This window comes from Hermetia illucens, chromosome 2 (assembly GCF_905115235.1).
Source record: "Hermetia illucens chromosome 2, iHerIll2.2.curated.20191125, whole genome shotgun sequence".
NCBI lineage: Eukaryota > Metazoa > Arthropoda > Insecta > Diptera > Stratiomyidae > Hermetia > Hermetia illucens.
The window spans coordinates 76,207,220-76,222,667 of NC_051850.1; the positions used below are offsets into that span (position 1 = coordinate 76,207,220).

The following is a 15,448-nucleotide window of genomic DNA, read 5'->3' on the forward strand; positions in this document are numbered from 1 at the left end:
TGCCTAAGATGGAGCGATGGCGTAGGTCAGGACGCCAGACGGCTTTTAGGGATATCGAATTGGTGGACCTCGGCGCAAAACCGGGATGTCTGGAGTTCCTTATTAAGGCAGGCCTAGACCGGATACCGGTTGTTGCGCCGTTGATGATGATGATCGAAAAATTGTTGGCCGCGTTCGAGAGAAGAATTATCCGAAGGATTTTTGGGCACCTATATGAGGGTGGACGATACCGCAGCCTACATAACGCCGGAATCTATGGCGAGTCACTTAATCCGTATGGATGAGAATGATCCCACGCGAAAATTCTATAAGGGCAATATCTACGATGGACAAAGAAGACGAGGCGGACCCTGCCTGACGCAAGCAGGACGGCCAGGATGCCAGGTAGCTTTTAGGGATATCGAATTGCTGGGCCTCAAACTGTGACGCAAAACTGTGATATCAGGAGTTCCTTATTAAGGCGGGCATAGACCAGATACCGGTTGTTGTGTGATTAAGATCAATTGCACCATCTTTTTTTCATCGACTCCAAGACCGCCTATGATGGCATAGCCAGGGTAAAACTGCACACAGTCATGAGGGATTGCGGTATGCCAACGAAATTGATAAGGCTGATTCTGTGCGAGACCAAGATCACTCATGAGAACATTCAACATCAACAACGGTCTAAGACAAGGGGATGCTCTATAATGCGTCCTCTTTGACTTGGGTGGGTCACCTAATCCGCATGGCTAAGGATAATCTTGCCCGGAAAGTCTATAAGGGCAATATCTATGGTAGAAAAAGAAGACGTGGCAGACCTTGCCTCAGATGGAGCGTAGGTCAGGACGCCAGACAGCGTTAAAGGATATCGAATTGGCAGATCTCGGCGCAAAACCAGGGTGTCTCGAGTTCCTTACTAAGGCAGGCCTAGACCGGATATTGATGAAAGGTTGGTTTGGAAACATAAAATATCTGTTAATTGTTCTGTCGAAAGAAAGCAAAATAGTTAGAGGTGAAAAATTCTCCACTCTTACAATTTCATCCATCCATTCCATATTTCCGAAAGCTCAGCGGGTATGTCCATCTTATAATTCTGTAGAATCATCATGTTGTACTAAGCAAGCCGCAATGTAATATCTCTCCTTGTATGAACAACAATAGTAGAAGTGTCGAAATTTTATTGTGGTTTATCACTATGTTATTGAATGCCTTCACATCTATGAATGAAATTCTGCACAATGCAAACCGATTTTATTATGTCAACTACTGTCTTCGTGGTTCGAGAACGAATACAACTATTCAAGACTAGAATTTTGTTTGTAATCATTCCCAAAGCGCATTCCACATTTCCTTCCTCTATTCAATCTGTGGTTAAAAATTCTTTTTGTATTTTCAAGAGTTCTTTGAGGGCAGGGCCACATAGGGTATCTTGTATCTTCATTACCAACAAAGTAGTAAAGGAAGTCACACTCATTTTCATCGGGTAGTCTTGAAGGTGATGGCAAGTGGGATAGGTCACTTGTAATCCACTGTTTGGTGATGCACGAAATATTCTCTATGAGCACTCCGGCGTTTTAAAAAAACCGCAAGCAAGATACGTGCACAGAAGTCATTCAAAGATTATATGGGCGCAAGAGCGAATGAGGGGTTTTAGACGTAGATTCCTAAACCATGTTGATGCGGTTAGGTTCCCACAGGACCACAATCAGTTGGGTTTGGGAGACAGCCGTATCTCTTCACCAAATTTGTATTCCTTCTCTTCATCTCCTCAGGAAGAAGGACAGATTACTTTCTAACAATATTATGAAGTACTCTGCAAAAATCGATAGACACTTCAAATGGATACTGACGTTTATATATACCAAAAATTTAAAAAATAAAATAATGACTACTGTAAATTGTTAAATAGTAAATGTAAATACATTGGAACTATTGCATAAATAAAATTGATTGTACATTGCCTCATTCACTTACCTCAATGTAATAAGGACTTGTTCCTCAGGGCTCACACATTTTCTGATGTTAGTGTTGGTATAATGAGCAATAAGCTGCATTGATTTCTGGTAAGTCTCCTTTTAATAATAATAATCATTGGCACAACAATCCATATTGGATCAGGGCCTTGAAGTGTGTTAGAGCACTTCATTCAAGACCGTAACGGTACACTACAGAACACTGTAGGAGGCAATGTGGTCAGCATTACGCTCGCCCGAGATTATTACCCTGATTTGACTCAGGTACTCATTCACAGCTGAGTCGACTGGTATCCGACGTCAAATCACGTTACAAATACCACTGTCGCCAGCGAGATTTGAACCGCGACCTTCCGTACGACAGCTTTGTGCTCTAACCACTCAGCTCCTTTTGCAGCAACGAATAATCGCCACATCTTTTTCACTTTGATTTTTCTATATCTGTATAAAAATATTGGATGATGATGTCCTCACCACTACTAGAATGACTAGTCATATTATGCACAAGTCGCAATAAAGGTTTTGTGTTCATCTTATGTCAGAAACTTCTAATGCAGTTGGCTGCCGAGCTAGTGCAATATAGGCACGGCGCGTGGCAGCAGTTGCGACACTACATTCACAACTGCTGCGGCATTCAACTGCAAACAAATGCATGTTTTAACATTTTAACATGTAAACCAAAATTGAAAAATCGTAGCAGTCAACTCAGTGTAGTTTGTGGCCGCGTCGCGTCGCGCAGCGTAGATGGGGTCGTACCCTTTTTTTTTTTTAACACATTCAATTTATTTTGTTTGATTTTGTTACAGGTAGTTTATGACTAAAATTAATACTAGACTTATCTCTAACAGCTTAACTTTACCTAGAAATTAACATTTTGCTTAATACTAGACTTAATTTACGGTGGTATTAATTTATCCTATGGCTAATGTTATAGAGGGGAAGGTCAGGAAAAACCCCTCTTATGTTGTTGTTTGTTCGTTGGATAATTGTGTTGCATGAATGGATGGAGGAAGGATACATATAGGGGAAGGTGGTGTTATTGGGCGGTGGAGTAGACGAGGCCAGGGCGATGTCGATCGTATGGGCGGTTGAATATGATCATCTTCCCGCCGCGATAACTGCTGTTTTGGGAGGAAAGGGTTAGGAGGTCTGAAGGGAGGGGATGGTGGCGGTATGTGGGGTTAGTGTTATGGTTTCGTATGTGGGAGTAAAACTGGATGAGGTTGTTTTCATGGGCTTGACATTTGATGAGGAATTTGGTTAGTGAGGTAAGGAGGATCTGGTCTATGCGGGAGCACTTTACCTCGTCGTAGACAGCTTGGTTGGAGTGGATATTGGACTGGGAAAGGGAGAGGCGGAAGAACCTCCTTTCGCGTACCCGAAGGCGCTCCATTTGAGCTGAGGAGACGTCACACCATGCGACGAATCCATATGTAATTAAGGGACGGATTAGCTGCTTATAGCAGTAGAGTTTCACTTTAGGGAGGATGGCGGAGTCTTTCTTAAGGATGGGCCATAGGGTTTTTAGTTCTGTTAGGGTCTTTGAAATGATGGAATTTACCTGGGGTATGGGTGATAGGCGGGTATTGAGGGTTATTCCCAGGTATTTAGTGGATTTGACGGAGGGAATGGTAGAAGGTCCGATCTTGATAGTGAGGTTGCGGGTGTCGGCCAGCATCTTGCGGGTAAAGGTGGCTCTACCGCGGAAGACGATGGCTTCGCATTTGCAGGGGTTGAGTAGGAGTTTCCAGGATTGGAGGAATTTGTTGAGGGTTTGGATTGAAGTATTGATGCGGTTTTGGGCGGATTTTATTCTCCGGGAAGAGGTGTAGAGGATCAAGTCGTCAGCGTATTGGATGGTTTTGACTGCTTGGGGGGAGTTGGTAGGGTGCTGGAGTGGGATATCGGCGGTGTATAGGGAGAAGAGGGTTGCTGACAGAACTGAGCCTTGGGGGATGCCTGCGGGAGGACTGTAAGGGTCGGACAGGGTATCGTGGATACGGACTAAGGATTGGCGATCAGACAGGTAGTTAAGGGTGAGTTTGCATAATTGTGGGTGGAATTTGAAAGTGTGGGAGAGTTTGTAGGTGAGGCCGTCGTGCCAGACCGCGTCGAAGGCTTTCTGGATATCGAGGAGGCAAGCTGTGGTGGGGATGTTGTTGTTTAGTTGGGATAGGATGTCGGTTTTGAGGACTAGGAGGGCATGTGAGGTGCCGTGGCCGTGCCTGTTGGCAAACTGGAAGGGGGGGATAATGGCGTGGTCGGTGATGTGTTGGAGCATGATATCGTGGATGACGTGTTCAAAAATTTTCGATGTCACGTTAAGGAGGGAGATGGGGCGGTAGCTGCCCGGGGAAGCTGAAGGCTGGTCCTTTTTTAGGATTGGGACGATGTGGGCTCGTTTCCATGGGGTGGGAAAGTGTGCAGAGAGGAGGCATTGATTGAAGAGTTGGGCGAGAAAGGGGCTTAGGGTTTTGGCGCATTTTTTGAGGATGATGATGGGGATGTGGTCGGGTCCGGTAGATTTTTTATTATTTCGGGAGAGGATAATGGATTCAACTGTTTGGGGTGTGACGGCTTGTATTGGTAAGCAGTAGGGTGTTGTAGATTCGGATGGTGGGATCGGGAATTCGGTGTGGATGGCTGGCGTGGTAGTGATGTTGTGTATGTGTTGGCGCACCGCTGTTTCTGTGGGTGGGTCGGACAAATGTTGGGTGGTGTGGTGGGCGGCTAGAAAGCTGTTAGCAATCAGGTCGGCGTGGGCTTTGGGTGAGGTGTTGTGTGGGAGGACGCTGGCTGAGCGGGGTTTGGCTAGTCGGGGGCAGGTACCCCGGAGTTTATTGCATGTTTGCTGATTAAGCGAGATGTTCGCATGCTTTACCGCGTAGTGATCAGCGTATAGCGTCTGGATCTGGGATTGGATGCGTTGTGTGAGGGAGTGGATTTGTGACTTGAGGAAGTTAAATTGAGGAGCGTACCTGTGCCTGTGGAGTTGGCGTCGTAGGGTTGATTTTTGTTTGATGAGGTCTAGGATGTGTGGTGGCAGGGTGATTAGGCCCTGGTAGTTTAGTGGTCTGAGAGGGATGGTTTCGTTGCAAGCCTTTTGTGTGGATTCCGTGAGCTTTTCCACGGCTGAATCGATTTCGGTAGGAGACGGATTGGACGGGAGGCGGATGGTCGAGAGTTTGTCGGCTAGGTTGTAGTTGAGGCGTTGCCAGTTAGTGGCAGCGTAGTTGGGAAGGAATTTAGGCTGGGATTTGGGGAGGCGGTCGGTGATATTGAAGTGGAGAACCACTCCGTCATGATCGCTCAAGCCGGGGATGGTGGGGAGGTCTTGGGGGGAGGTAGGCGTGCTGGGGTGTACGAGAAGGTGGTTGCTTACCAGGAAGAGGTCGATGAAGGAGTGGGTATTTTGCCTGTGGTAGGTGGGTTGGTTGGTGGGGAGGAGGGTGAGCTGTAGAGGGTGGGAGTGTTGTGAGTACCAGTTGGCCAACCTATTGCCATTGGCATTTATAGTGGTGTTATACCAGGTGTTATGTTTGGCATTTAGGTCGCCCCCTAGTACAAGGGAGAAACGCTTGTTTCGGCTGACTGGGAGGGCTTTGAGGTGTTGTGTAAGGTTGGAGATGTCAGCGGGATTGAGGGTTTGGTCGGGGCAGTAGAGGCTACCTAGGAATGTGATGGAGGAAGGTGTGGCAATGAAGACAATCGTTAGCTCCATGGATGGGGCAATAGTGTTTGGGATGTAGACCCGTTGAGCGTCTAGGGGATTTGCCACTAGTATGGCTGTGCCTCCGCCTGGGCGGTCAACACGGTCGGAGCGGAAGGTGGTATAGTTGGGGATGTGCAGCTTATGCCTTGGGTGCAGTTTGGATTCTGTGAGGAGGAGTAGGTTAGGTTTGTGGACGGACAAGAAATTAGTTAGATCGTGACGTTTTTGTCGACTGACCACCGAATTTACGTTCAGTAATACCACTTTAGTGGACATTACTGGGGGACACTTGGCAGAGGAAGGAGAGGAGAGCGAGTCTCTTCTCCATCGGCGAGGAAAGGGAGTTGTATGTGGGGAGGAATGAGGTGAGTTGGGAGGCTAGTTGGGTGGTGGAGGTGTTGAAGAGGGAGTGGATCTCGGAGTCGAGGTCAAAGGTGGGGACTGGGCGCGAGGCGTTCCTGGCCATCGCAGCGTAAGAGAGTGGTGGGGACGTAGGGTTGTACGGGGCGGGGCCCTGAACGGGTTTTGGTTGGGGACCGGGTTTGGTTGGTGGAGCAGGGTTATGCTTTGTGGGGGGTGATTGTTGTGTTTGGCGGGCGCGGGCTTGCACGAACATCGGGCAGTTGCGATAACTAGCCGGATGAGTGTTGGCTCCGCAGTTGATGCAGGATGGATTTTCTTCCTGCTTCTTTGGGCATTGTCGTGGCCCGTGCGGGGTGTTGCATTTAACGCAACGGTAAGCCAGATTGCAATTTGACGCTGCATGCCCAATGCGCTGGCAGTTCCGGCATTGGGTGATTTCGTGTAGCTGGACGGCTTCGAACTTCACGATGCAGTGAAACATCGCCCTGGCTTTCGTGAGAGTGGCCTGCTGGAATTTGGGGGAAAACGTTACAAGGAAGAGGTGGAGGGGTTTCGCGTTTCGTCGGGAGGAGCTAGTCTCGTATTGACGAACGCTGATGGCTTCGGAGATGCCGAGGCGGTGTAGCTCCTTGAGGATTTCATCGGGAGAGTATGTATAATCTAGTCCTCGGAGGACTAGGTTGATTGGTTTGAGGTGTGACGGAGTATACGTGAAGAAGGGGTGGTTTCCTTCTTTAAGTAGGTTTTTTGCAGAATCGTAATCTGCCTGGGAGGTGGCGAGGACGTGGGTTGAGCGTATTGATGTTTTTTTAAGGGATATATTGTTGGGGATTGTGGACAGAATTTTGTTAGTGATATCTTTAGTGGTTGTGGGGTCAGCGCGGATAATTAGCGGCGGGAATTTTTCCTGACTTACCCTTGGTGGGGTGGATTTGGCTGGTTGAGCGGCTTGCTGCGTGGTTGTGGTGGTTGTTATCGGGGTGTGTGTGGTTGGTTGTTGTAGTTGTCGGGCTGGATGTTCGGTGACATTCGTTGTTGTTGTCGTTAGATGGGGTGAGGGTGTAGATGCTATTGCTGAGGCTATTTTTTGTTGTGGCTTCGGTGTGGGAATTTCCATTTCTGCCATCGACCGTTCTTCTTGGTTCTCATGAATTGATGTAGTTGCTGTATTGGGTTGCTGAGATGACTTGTTGAGGGCGATGGTAGATTCCACTAATGAAGAACTGAACAACGCAGAGAGCCGGTCGTACCGGCTTGTCATCTCCTTCAGGGAGGTTCTCAGTTCTTGTACCTGTCTCCGCAGGGCGGCGACATCGTCTTGATCGTCGTCTGACGTTTCGCGAGCCATGTCCGACTCGCTATCTTCTCGGGCGGGTTCCCGACTGGCTTCGGGACTTGATGGAGCCTCGCTTTCGCTGTCCCCAAGGGGGTGAATCCTCTTGGGCTCAGGATCCATCCCCTGGGGCGACAGTGACCTGTCCTCAACCGGGCGCTTTGACATAGCGCCTCGCCACTGAATGTTTGACCGAAAACACTACGGTCGCGATTGTGTTTTGTTTTGTTTTTCACTCCGCACTTTGGATTTTTCACTCGGCACTTTCGTGAGCACACGTCCGATCGTCTCGGACGCTTGAGACTGACTATCGAGGGTCGTACCCTAAGCCGTTTCTGCGCTGCCCGCCCTGCATATTATTTCACTCTATATAATGATAACGTCGTACACATGCAATAAATTCCGATTGACCTTCACCTTCTATAACTTTGTTCATAATAGTTGGATTTCATTCAAAATTTCCATGTAGTCTATTGTCACTTATATTGACGTCAAATTTCGTTCTTTTAGGATGAACATAGGAGAGATGTTCGAGTAAATTTCTAGAATATAGTAAGATGGGATTAATAACTTTATTTGGGCAGATATCGGGATGGGATGTACTTTGAGGCTTAACTTTCATATAGATGTAACATTGTGATTTTTTCCGATTTTTCGGATAGGATCCGAAAAGGAGATCTCTTTCAGTTTTTGAAAAGTACTGATCGACTCCTTTCATGTGATGTCCCACGTGATCACATTGTGGGGGGAAAAAATGTGCACCTCCCTTCCGCATATATGAGGATGATGATGCCACTCGTTGCATTTAAAGAGTTTCACAGACCATATATTGTCCCTAAATTTCATGACACTTCAGGCGTTACCAAGTAGATCAGGTGTGACAGGCAGAAAGATAGGCAGGTAAACAAACGGACAGAATTTTTTTTTTATGTCACCCTCAGCCGTAGTTGGCATCTTAATTTATATCAGGTGTGTAATGCAGGTAAAATATTCATCTATGTGGTGAATTGTTTAAGATGTTTGTGTTGTGCGACAAAGTGGATTGGCATAAGTGTTTAACCGATAACCTCTTTATAAGCCAATTTCAGTGGTAACCATCGCAATAAGGTTGCCAGCCTTTAAATTCCCAACTTTTTAATCATCTTTTGTTGGCTACATTATTTTTATGAAATAGTCGATCCCTTGAAATTTTGTGTGCTAAAAATTTAGAACCTAGGCGTTTCAGCTGAAGTATCTCTTACCGCCTCCTTGTTAAGGTTTTGTGTAAAACAAAACTTGATTAAAATCGATTCACTGTCTGTCTGTCTATCGCACGCATTTTTCTCCAAAATGGCTAAACCAACCCTAACGAAATTTGGTGGACAGACAAATTCACGTGTATTTTAAAGGGGGGCTGCTCATGCATGCAAAGAGGGGATATAAAAATTTTTTCGCCGTATATATTGTAAACACAAAACCTAATTAAAATCGATACGATGTCTGTCCGTTTGTCTGTCACACGCGATTTACTCGAAAGCCGCTAAACCGCTGTGAATCCCTTTACATATAGCTAGTGGCGCCATTTTTTGTTCAGTTTTAGGGAGAGCTCCCCATACATGTGAAAGGGGGTGTACATTTTTTTTACCAAATATTTTCATGTGGGATGTCAGCTGAAAGGGCTCAATTAGTACTTGTCGAAAATGATCTTGTTTCTTGTATTGGATGAAATATAGAGGCGTGAGGGCTCAAAATCGTCTCGTTCTCAGAACCTATCCAACCGAAAAATCTGAAAAAAAAACACGAAATCTAGGTCCCAAAATACATCTGGTTCCGATATCTGCACAAACAAAGTTAATAACAGTATATTTCCATATTTTAGAAATTTACCCGGAAACCCTCCTTAAGTTCGTCCTAGAAGTACAAAATTTGGCAGGTATAAGGAATAACATAAGGCACAATTTGGTCGAGTTTGAAGAAAATTCAATCATTATTTGCAAAGTTATAAAGGTTGAAACTTTATAATTTTTTATGAATTTCATGCTTTCTATAACGTGTATCTTGTCATCATCACATATCAATTCGTGAATACCATGACAAAGTGAGCTGATATGAATGGGGGGTCGCACAGGAACATTTTGTTTTAGTTTCTTAGCCTTTTGTATATCAATATCAATTACTATGTGTGTAGGTATATACACGTACTAATGAAGTTTACGAGTAGTGTCTAATTCAGATAGATATATTTGTACATTAAACCAAAGCTATTCAATATAAGTACTGTATCTGTACATATGTATGCCCTTGTGCACTCTCGGTACGACCAACTTATGTACGTACATGTACAGTATTCGGTAATAGGGAATTTGTTTATTTAGGGTGGGGATAATTTTTTCCTGTTTGGAAAAATGTGAAGAAATGTATTGAATTTGTAGCTATATAGGGATGGAAACATGTGCGTAGAAGCTTCTCACATAAGATGAGCATAAAACCTTTATACCTGAGGCGCCAGCTTTCGAGATTTTTGTATCTGTGGTAGGTTAACTTCTTCACATTTGCGGATAATATTGAACTTCTAGTGTGAAACTTATGAGGTTGACTATTGTCAATACACTGTGGAACTGTTGTTCCTCACATAGGGAAACACAAAACTTTTTATACCTGAAGCTAGACGCTTCCGGTTTCCCGACTTGTTTCTTATAAAATCCCTAAGCACTTTGTATCTTCATAATTAGGATTGGTCTTCAATCACATAATTGAAACGGGTTCCTCACACTCTGCAGAGGAGATTTCTTAAGTAAAATTTTCACAAACTAGTATCCTAACGCGCTAAAATGCTATCTATGCGAATAAAGTCTGTATTATCCTTAGCAAATTAGGCCACGGTATCGTCAGGAAAAATAAAAATATTTATAAAAAAAAATTCAGCAGGACAATGAAAAGTCATTAATTGCACATGTTACAAACTATATAAATAAGTTTTTTTAGAGTAATATAACAAAAATACTAGCCACGCAGCTTTTTTTAATGGCGCGCGGTAAGATCAGCTGATCCTTTGGATACATCATTGTTAAGGCATTAGCAAAAAGCAAAAAAGTTTTATGAAATCCATGTAATGGCCCTTAAGGCTTTTTAGATTTTTGAGAAATTAGTTCCCGTTTTCTGTAATAGTAAATAAATCAACGAGTGAGCTAAGGGTGAAACAAGAATTATGACTGCTTCCTTTTAAATTTTAATTTACGAATTGAGAAAAATATACAAAGTTAATAGTCTAACACAATTTTAAGAATTCATCTATTTATTTTTAACTACCAATCAAAACTATTGACGCCTGTTGTAGTATCTTTGATCATGTCAATGAAATTGGAATTCCTTCATGCTCGCCCAATCAATCCATGACCCTTTGTAAACTTTTACCCTGAAAGAAATATTTGATGTTAGAATACAACGTTGATTTGAAGAATTTTATATAAACGAAACCTGGAAAATTATCTTATTAGGAAAATTACTGTCCCCAAATATGTGTGAAGTTAATTGGAATTCGTAGTAATGACAGTTAGTAAGGACACAATTAAATATAACATTAGAGATTGAGTAGAGTAACAAAAGATGATGTCCAATTGAAAGTCCGAGAGAAGAAACGCATCTCAGTAGATGCGTTTCTTCTATTTGATAAAACACTGGTTAATTTGCAAATATGTAAGATTACCAATCGGGAAGCAAAAAAAGAGAACGCTATTACGGATCGCTCCATTACGTAGCTGTGGCGCAGCGAGGTTAACAACATTCGAAATTTGTTTCGAATGTTGTTAATTCGATTGACAGGTGCCACCATCGGTGTGCTCCGTGGCGGAGTAGGCCGTGATTTTAGAAATAATAATTGAATTTAAAAAATTAATTTTGACATGTCAATTAAGAAAAGAGTTGATACAAAGTTGTGTAGTTTCTCGTCAACTTTATGTAATAAAATTATTTAAATTCTGAAATTAAATAAAGTTTTTATGATAACCTTCCCTCTGCGGCTTTAACCCATAAACAACAAGTTTGTAGCCTTTATAAAAGGGCTTTGCGAAACCTAGAAGCGTGGTACGATCGGAGGCATATTTATCGCTACCAAGCTCAACTCCTGAAGAAACGCTTTGACGAATCGCGTTGCATTAAAGACTTGCGGAAAGCTCAAGAGTACCCGAAAGTGATGATCCCGAAGAACCCGGCCGGTGACATTTGGATATTCCTTTTTTTTCACCCAATTCGTGCGTCAAATCTGGTATGTCGTCAGCGGCGAGCATGAACTAGGTGCGACTGTCCGGTCGTCGGCATCATATAATTTCACAGCAAATTGACTGCAGCTAGTTCGGTGAGACAAACTCAACAACCAGCTGACTTCAAGGACGTTGCCGCAGGGAGCCAGAATCGCCGTCAAGGATCAATCACACGCTTAGGAGCCCCAACCTCAAGAAAGAAAAAGCTGCCACTGGAAGCCACCGAAGGAAAAATTTAAGTTTTGAGTATTTATTATTATTATCCGAGTTATTAGTATTACTTCATTTTTTATACAAATAATTTTAAACCGCCGCAAGACACATCATTGATACGCTTTTAGAAATTCATCGGTGTAGTTCCGCTTTTGTGGCGAGTTTCTTTTCATTTTGGTTTGTGCATCCGCTTCGGGGTGCTTCGTTGGTGTTTTGGTTTCGCTCGTGTGGGTATTTGTGGGTGCGGCCTGCCACAGTCAAAGTAGGGCCTTAGAGAATTCGGTATCGTCGCGGCTTCGACAAAACTTCGCGTCGGAAAATCAGCTTTAGATATGTCGTTCGACAATAAAGACGCGGCAGGCCCATCGAACCCTCAGGTGACCGCCTTCGCTGTGCGCGTTCGTACATTTTGGTGACGGAATCCGGAACTGTGGTTCGTCCATTTGGAGGCGCAGTTCCATATGTCCCGAATAACGGCAGACGCAACCAAATTGAACCACGCGATTGTAGGTCTGGATGAGGAGTACATCCTCCTGGTGGCCGGCATTGTAAAAACGGCCTCCTACACACTCTCGAAGACCGAGTTGATCAAACGCCTGTCGGTAAGTGAGTCAGTTGAGCTGAATCACTTGCTGGCAGGTTTGACGTTGGGCGATCGAACTCCCAGCCAATTGCTTCGCGAAATGAGGCAATTGGTGGCAGCAAGATCGACGACGACTTGTTCAAATCATTCTGGCTGCAAAGACTCCCTGAGAACACCCAGGCGGTCCTCGCGTGCGTCTCCGGTTCTTTGGAGGCGTTGGCAGCTGCGGCCGATAAGGTGCACGCTTATTTCCTCAACCGTTGAAACTGGCGGCAGGAAATTCATCCCGAATTAACACTTACGGGTATAGGCAAGTGGATGGTCTTGGCTTGCGTAGAGCGTTTCCGTAGCGATTCATCCTGGCTAATGTCAGCTTGCACATTTTAGGCGCAGACTTCTTGTGTCAGTATGGGTTGCTGGTGGACTTGCAGAACAGGTCCCTTATAGACTCCACAACCAACCTTTATTCGTCAGGCCAAATCTCATCTCTTCCTAACAACAATCTTTCCGTATTTTTGGGGGACATTACTGACTCTCGTGTTGGGGCACCCCTCCAAAAGTTCAGCCAGATTACTACCGAATGTAATCTCTCTAAACCAGTGAAGTACAATGTGCAGCACCACATTAACAGCTTAACAAAGGTGCGACCTCTACCACCCCAGAAGCTGGCTATTGCATGGAAAGAATTCGAGCAACCTATCCAAAAGGGTATCTGCACACCTTCAGACAGCTATTGGTCTTCCCCACTCCATATGTTCCCTAACCCAAACGGCGAATGGTGCCCCTGTAGGGATTATAGAAGGCTAAACGCACAGATTGTTCCTGACCGATATCCCATTCCATTCATCCACGATTCTGCGCATCTTTTCGACTTTGGATTTAGCCAAGGCCTATTACCAAATCGCTGTAGCTCCAGAAGACATTCCAAAGACGGCAATATGCACACCCTTTGGACTCTCCGAGTTCACACGGATGACTTTCGGGTGATGTAATGCGGCGCAAACCTTTCAAAGATTCATCCACTCGGTCCTGCGAAACCTCGAGTTCTATTTCGTGTATTTGGATGATGTTTTGATCGCTTCTTCCTCAGAGTCTGAGCATTTAGCCCATCTCGAGTGCATTTTTCAACGTCTTCTTGAGGCGGGTTTAGTCCTAAACCTTGATAAGTACAAGTTTCTCCAGACACAGGTGAGATTCCTCGGCCATTTCATTTCCCCTGACGGAATACAGCCCGACAGACAAGGTGCAAGCGATCACAAGCCTCCCGCACCCGAAAACTGTGAAGGAGTTGTGGAGGTTCTTGGGCATGCTGAACTTCTATCGTAGTTTCCTGCCCAAGGTCGCCCAAAACCAGTTCGTTTTGAACGCGTACTTGCCTGGCCCCAAAACAAAAGACACAGGGGAGATTGCATGGTCTGAAGAGGCTATCCACGCGTTTGACAAATCCCGACAACAACTGGCTGATGCTACACTCTTGGCATTTTCTCGACAAGATGCGCCCCTAGCCGTTTTTGTTGATGCCTCTGACATCGCAGTAGGTGCTGCCCTTCACCAAAAGGTAAATCAAGTCTGGCAGCCGTTGAGCTTCTTCTCTAAACAGTTGAACCCCGCTCAATGGAATTACAGCACCTACGATCAAGAACTGCTCGCCGCGTACTTGAGCATTAAGTAGTTCCGTTTCTCTCTAGAAGGCAGGCCGTTCACAGCGTTCGCGGATCATAAGCCTCTCACGTATGCTTTAAAACTAAAGCCCGACAAAGCGCTCCCTCGTCAGCTTCGACACCTGAGCTTTATAAGTTAGTTCACGTCCGACATACAGCACGTGTCTCCGAGGTAAACATCCCCGACTCACTTGCCTTCCCGGCTATCGCCACGGCGCAGGAGGATGATACAGTGCTTCAGAGCGTCAAATTCAACCCCAATACAATACAATATTTCGGGAGTTGCCCATTTCCGCCTCAAACCTTTCTCTCTGCTGTGAGTACTCGGAAAAAGAACCCCGGCCATACATTGCGGCCACCTTTCGCAAGGAAGTAATTGACGCAGTTCGCGACTTAGCGCATCCAGGCATCAGGACGACAAATCGGCTAGTCACCGAAAAATACTTCTGGCCCTCCATGAATAAGGACATCAACTCCTGGGCCGGAGAGTGCATCGCATGCCAGAGGTGTCAGGTCACCAGGCATGTAAGAAAAGAAGTGGGCTTATTCCCACGCACTACCAAGCGATTCCACACAATACACCTCGACTTTGTAGGCCCTTTACCAGACTCGCATGGTTTCAAGTATTGCTTTACAATCATCGGTAGGTTTACGCGGTGGCCTGAGGCAATACCTCTGAAAGACATTACGGCGCAATCTTGTGCCGAAGCCCTCTGTCGAGAGTGGATCCCTCGGTTTGGTGTCCCTGCAGTGATTATCACTGACCAGGGAATGCAATTCGAGTCCACCCTTTTGTCGCAGTTGAGCAAACTACTGGGATTCAAACGCTAGAGGACTACTGCATACCACCCGCAATCCAATGGAATGCTAGAGCGGTGGCACCGGACGCTGAAATCTGCCATTATGGCTCACGACGATCCGCCCTGGACCCAAGTCTTGTTTCTCATCCTACTTAGCCTCTGAACAACCCGCCGAGAGGAATTTGCTGCCAGCCCCGCAGAGCTGGTATACGGGGAGAGCCAAGTGACTCTGAAATGCTGCGTCTGCTGAGAGACACCCTCCACTGCCTTAAACCTACTCCTCCCACCTCACACTCATTCGCATCTGCCTGCGCGTCCAAGGAGCTGGACACGTGCACGAACGTCCTGGTCAGGACGGATGCTGTCCGATAGCCGCTGCAACCTCCATACGAAGGCCCGTACCGTGTTCCCGAGCGGGGAGAACATCTCTTCCAGCTCGAGATCGGGGGACACAAAAAGGCTTTCTCCTTGTCCAGGCTGAAGCCCGTTTGCGCCTCAAATTAACGTCGCGTTCGCTTTGCCGAATGATGGGGGACGCAGTTCCGGTATCGGTCGCTTAAACCCTTAGGCTTCGTTCGGGGGAGGAGTGA

General features: G+C 45.6%; 1 protein-coding gene across 1 annotated transcript; it reads right to left on the minus strand.

The window, feature by feature from the left end:
- Positions 1 to 957: 957 nt before the first annotated feature.
- On the minus strand, positions 958 to 7,378 carry LOC119648471 (ras guanine nucleotide exchange factor G-like). The gene is made up of 2 exons (XM_038050233.1): positions 6,947 to 7,378; positions 958 to 966 (listed from the first exon to the last, which is right to left on the minus strand). Exons 1-2 carry the CDS (start codon positions 7,376 to 7,378, stop codon positions 958 to 960), a joined length of 441 nt encoding a protein of 146 aa, XP_037906161.1.
- Positions 7,379 to 15,448: the final 8,070 nt, after the last annotated feature.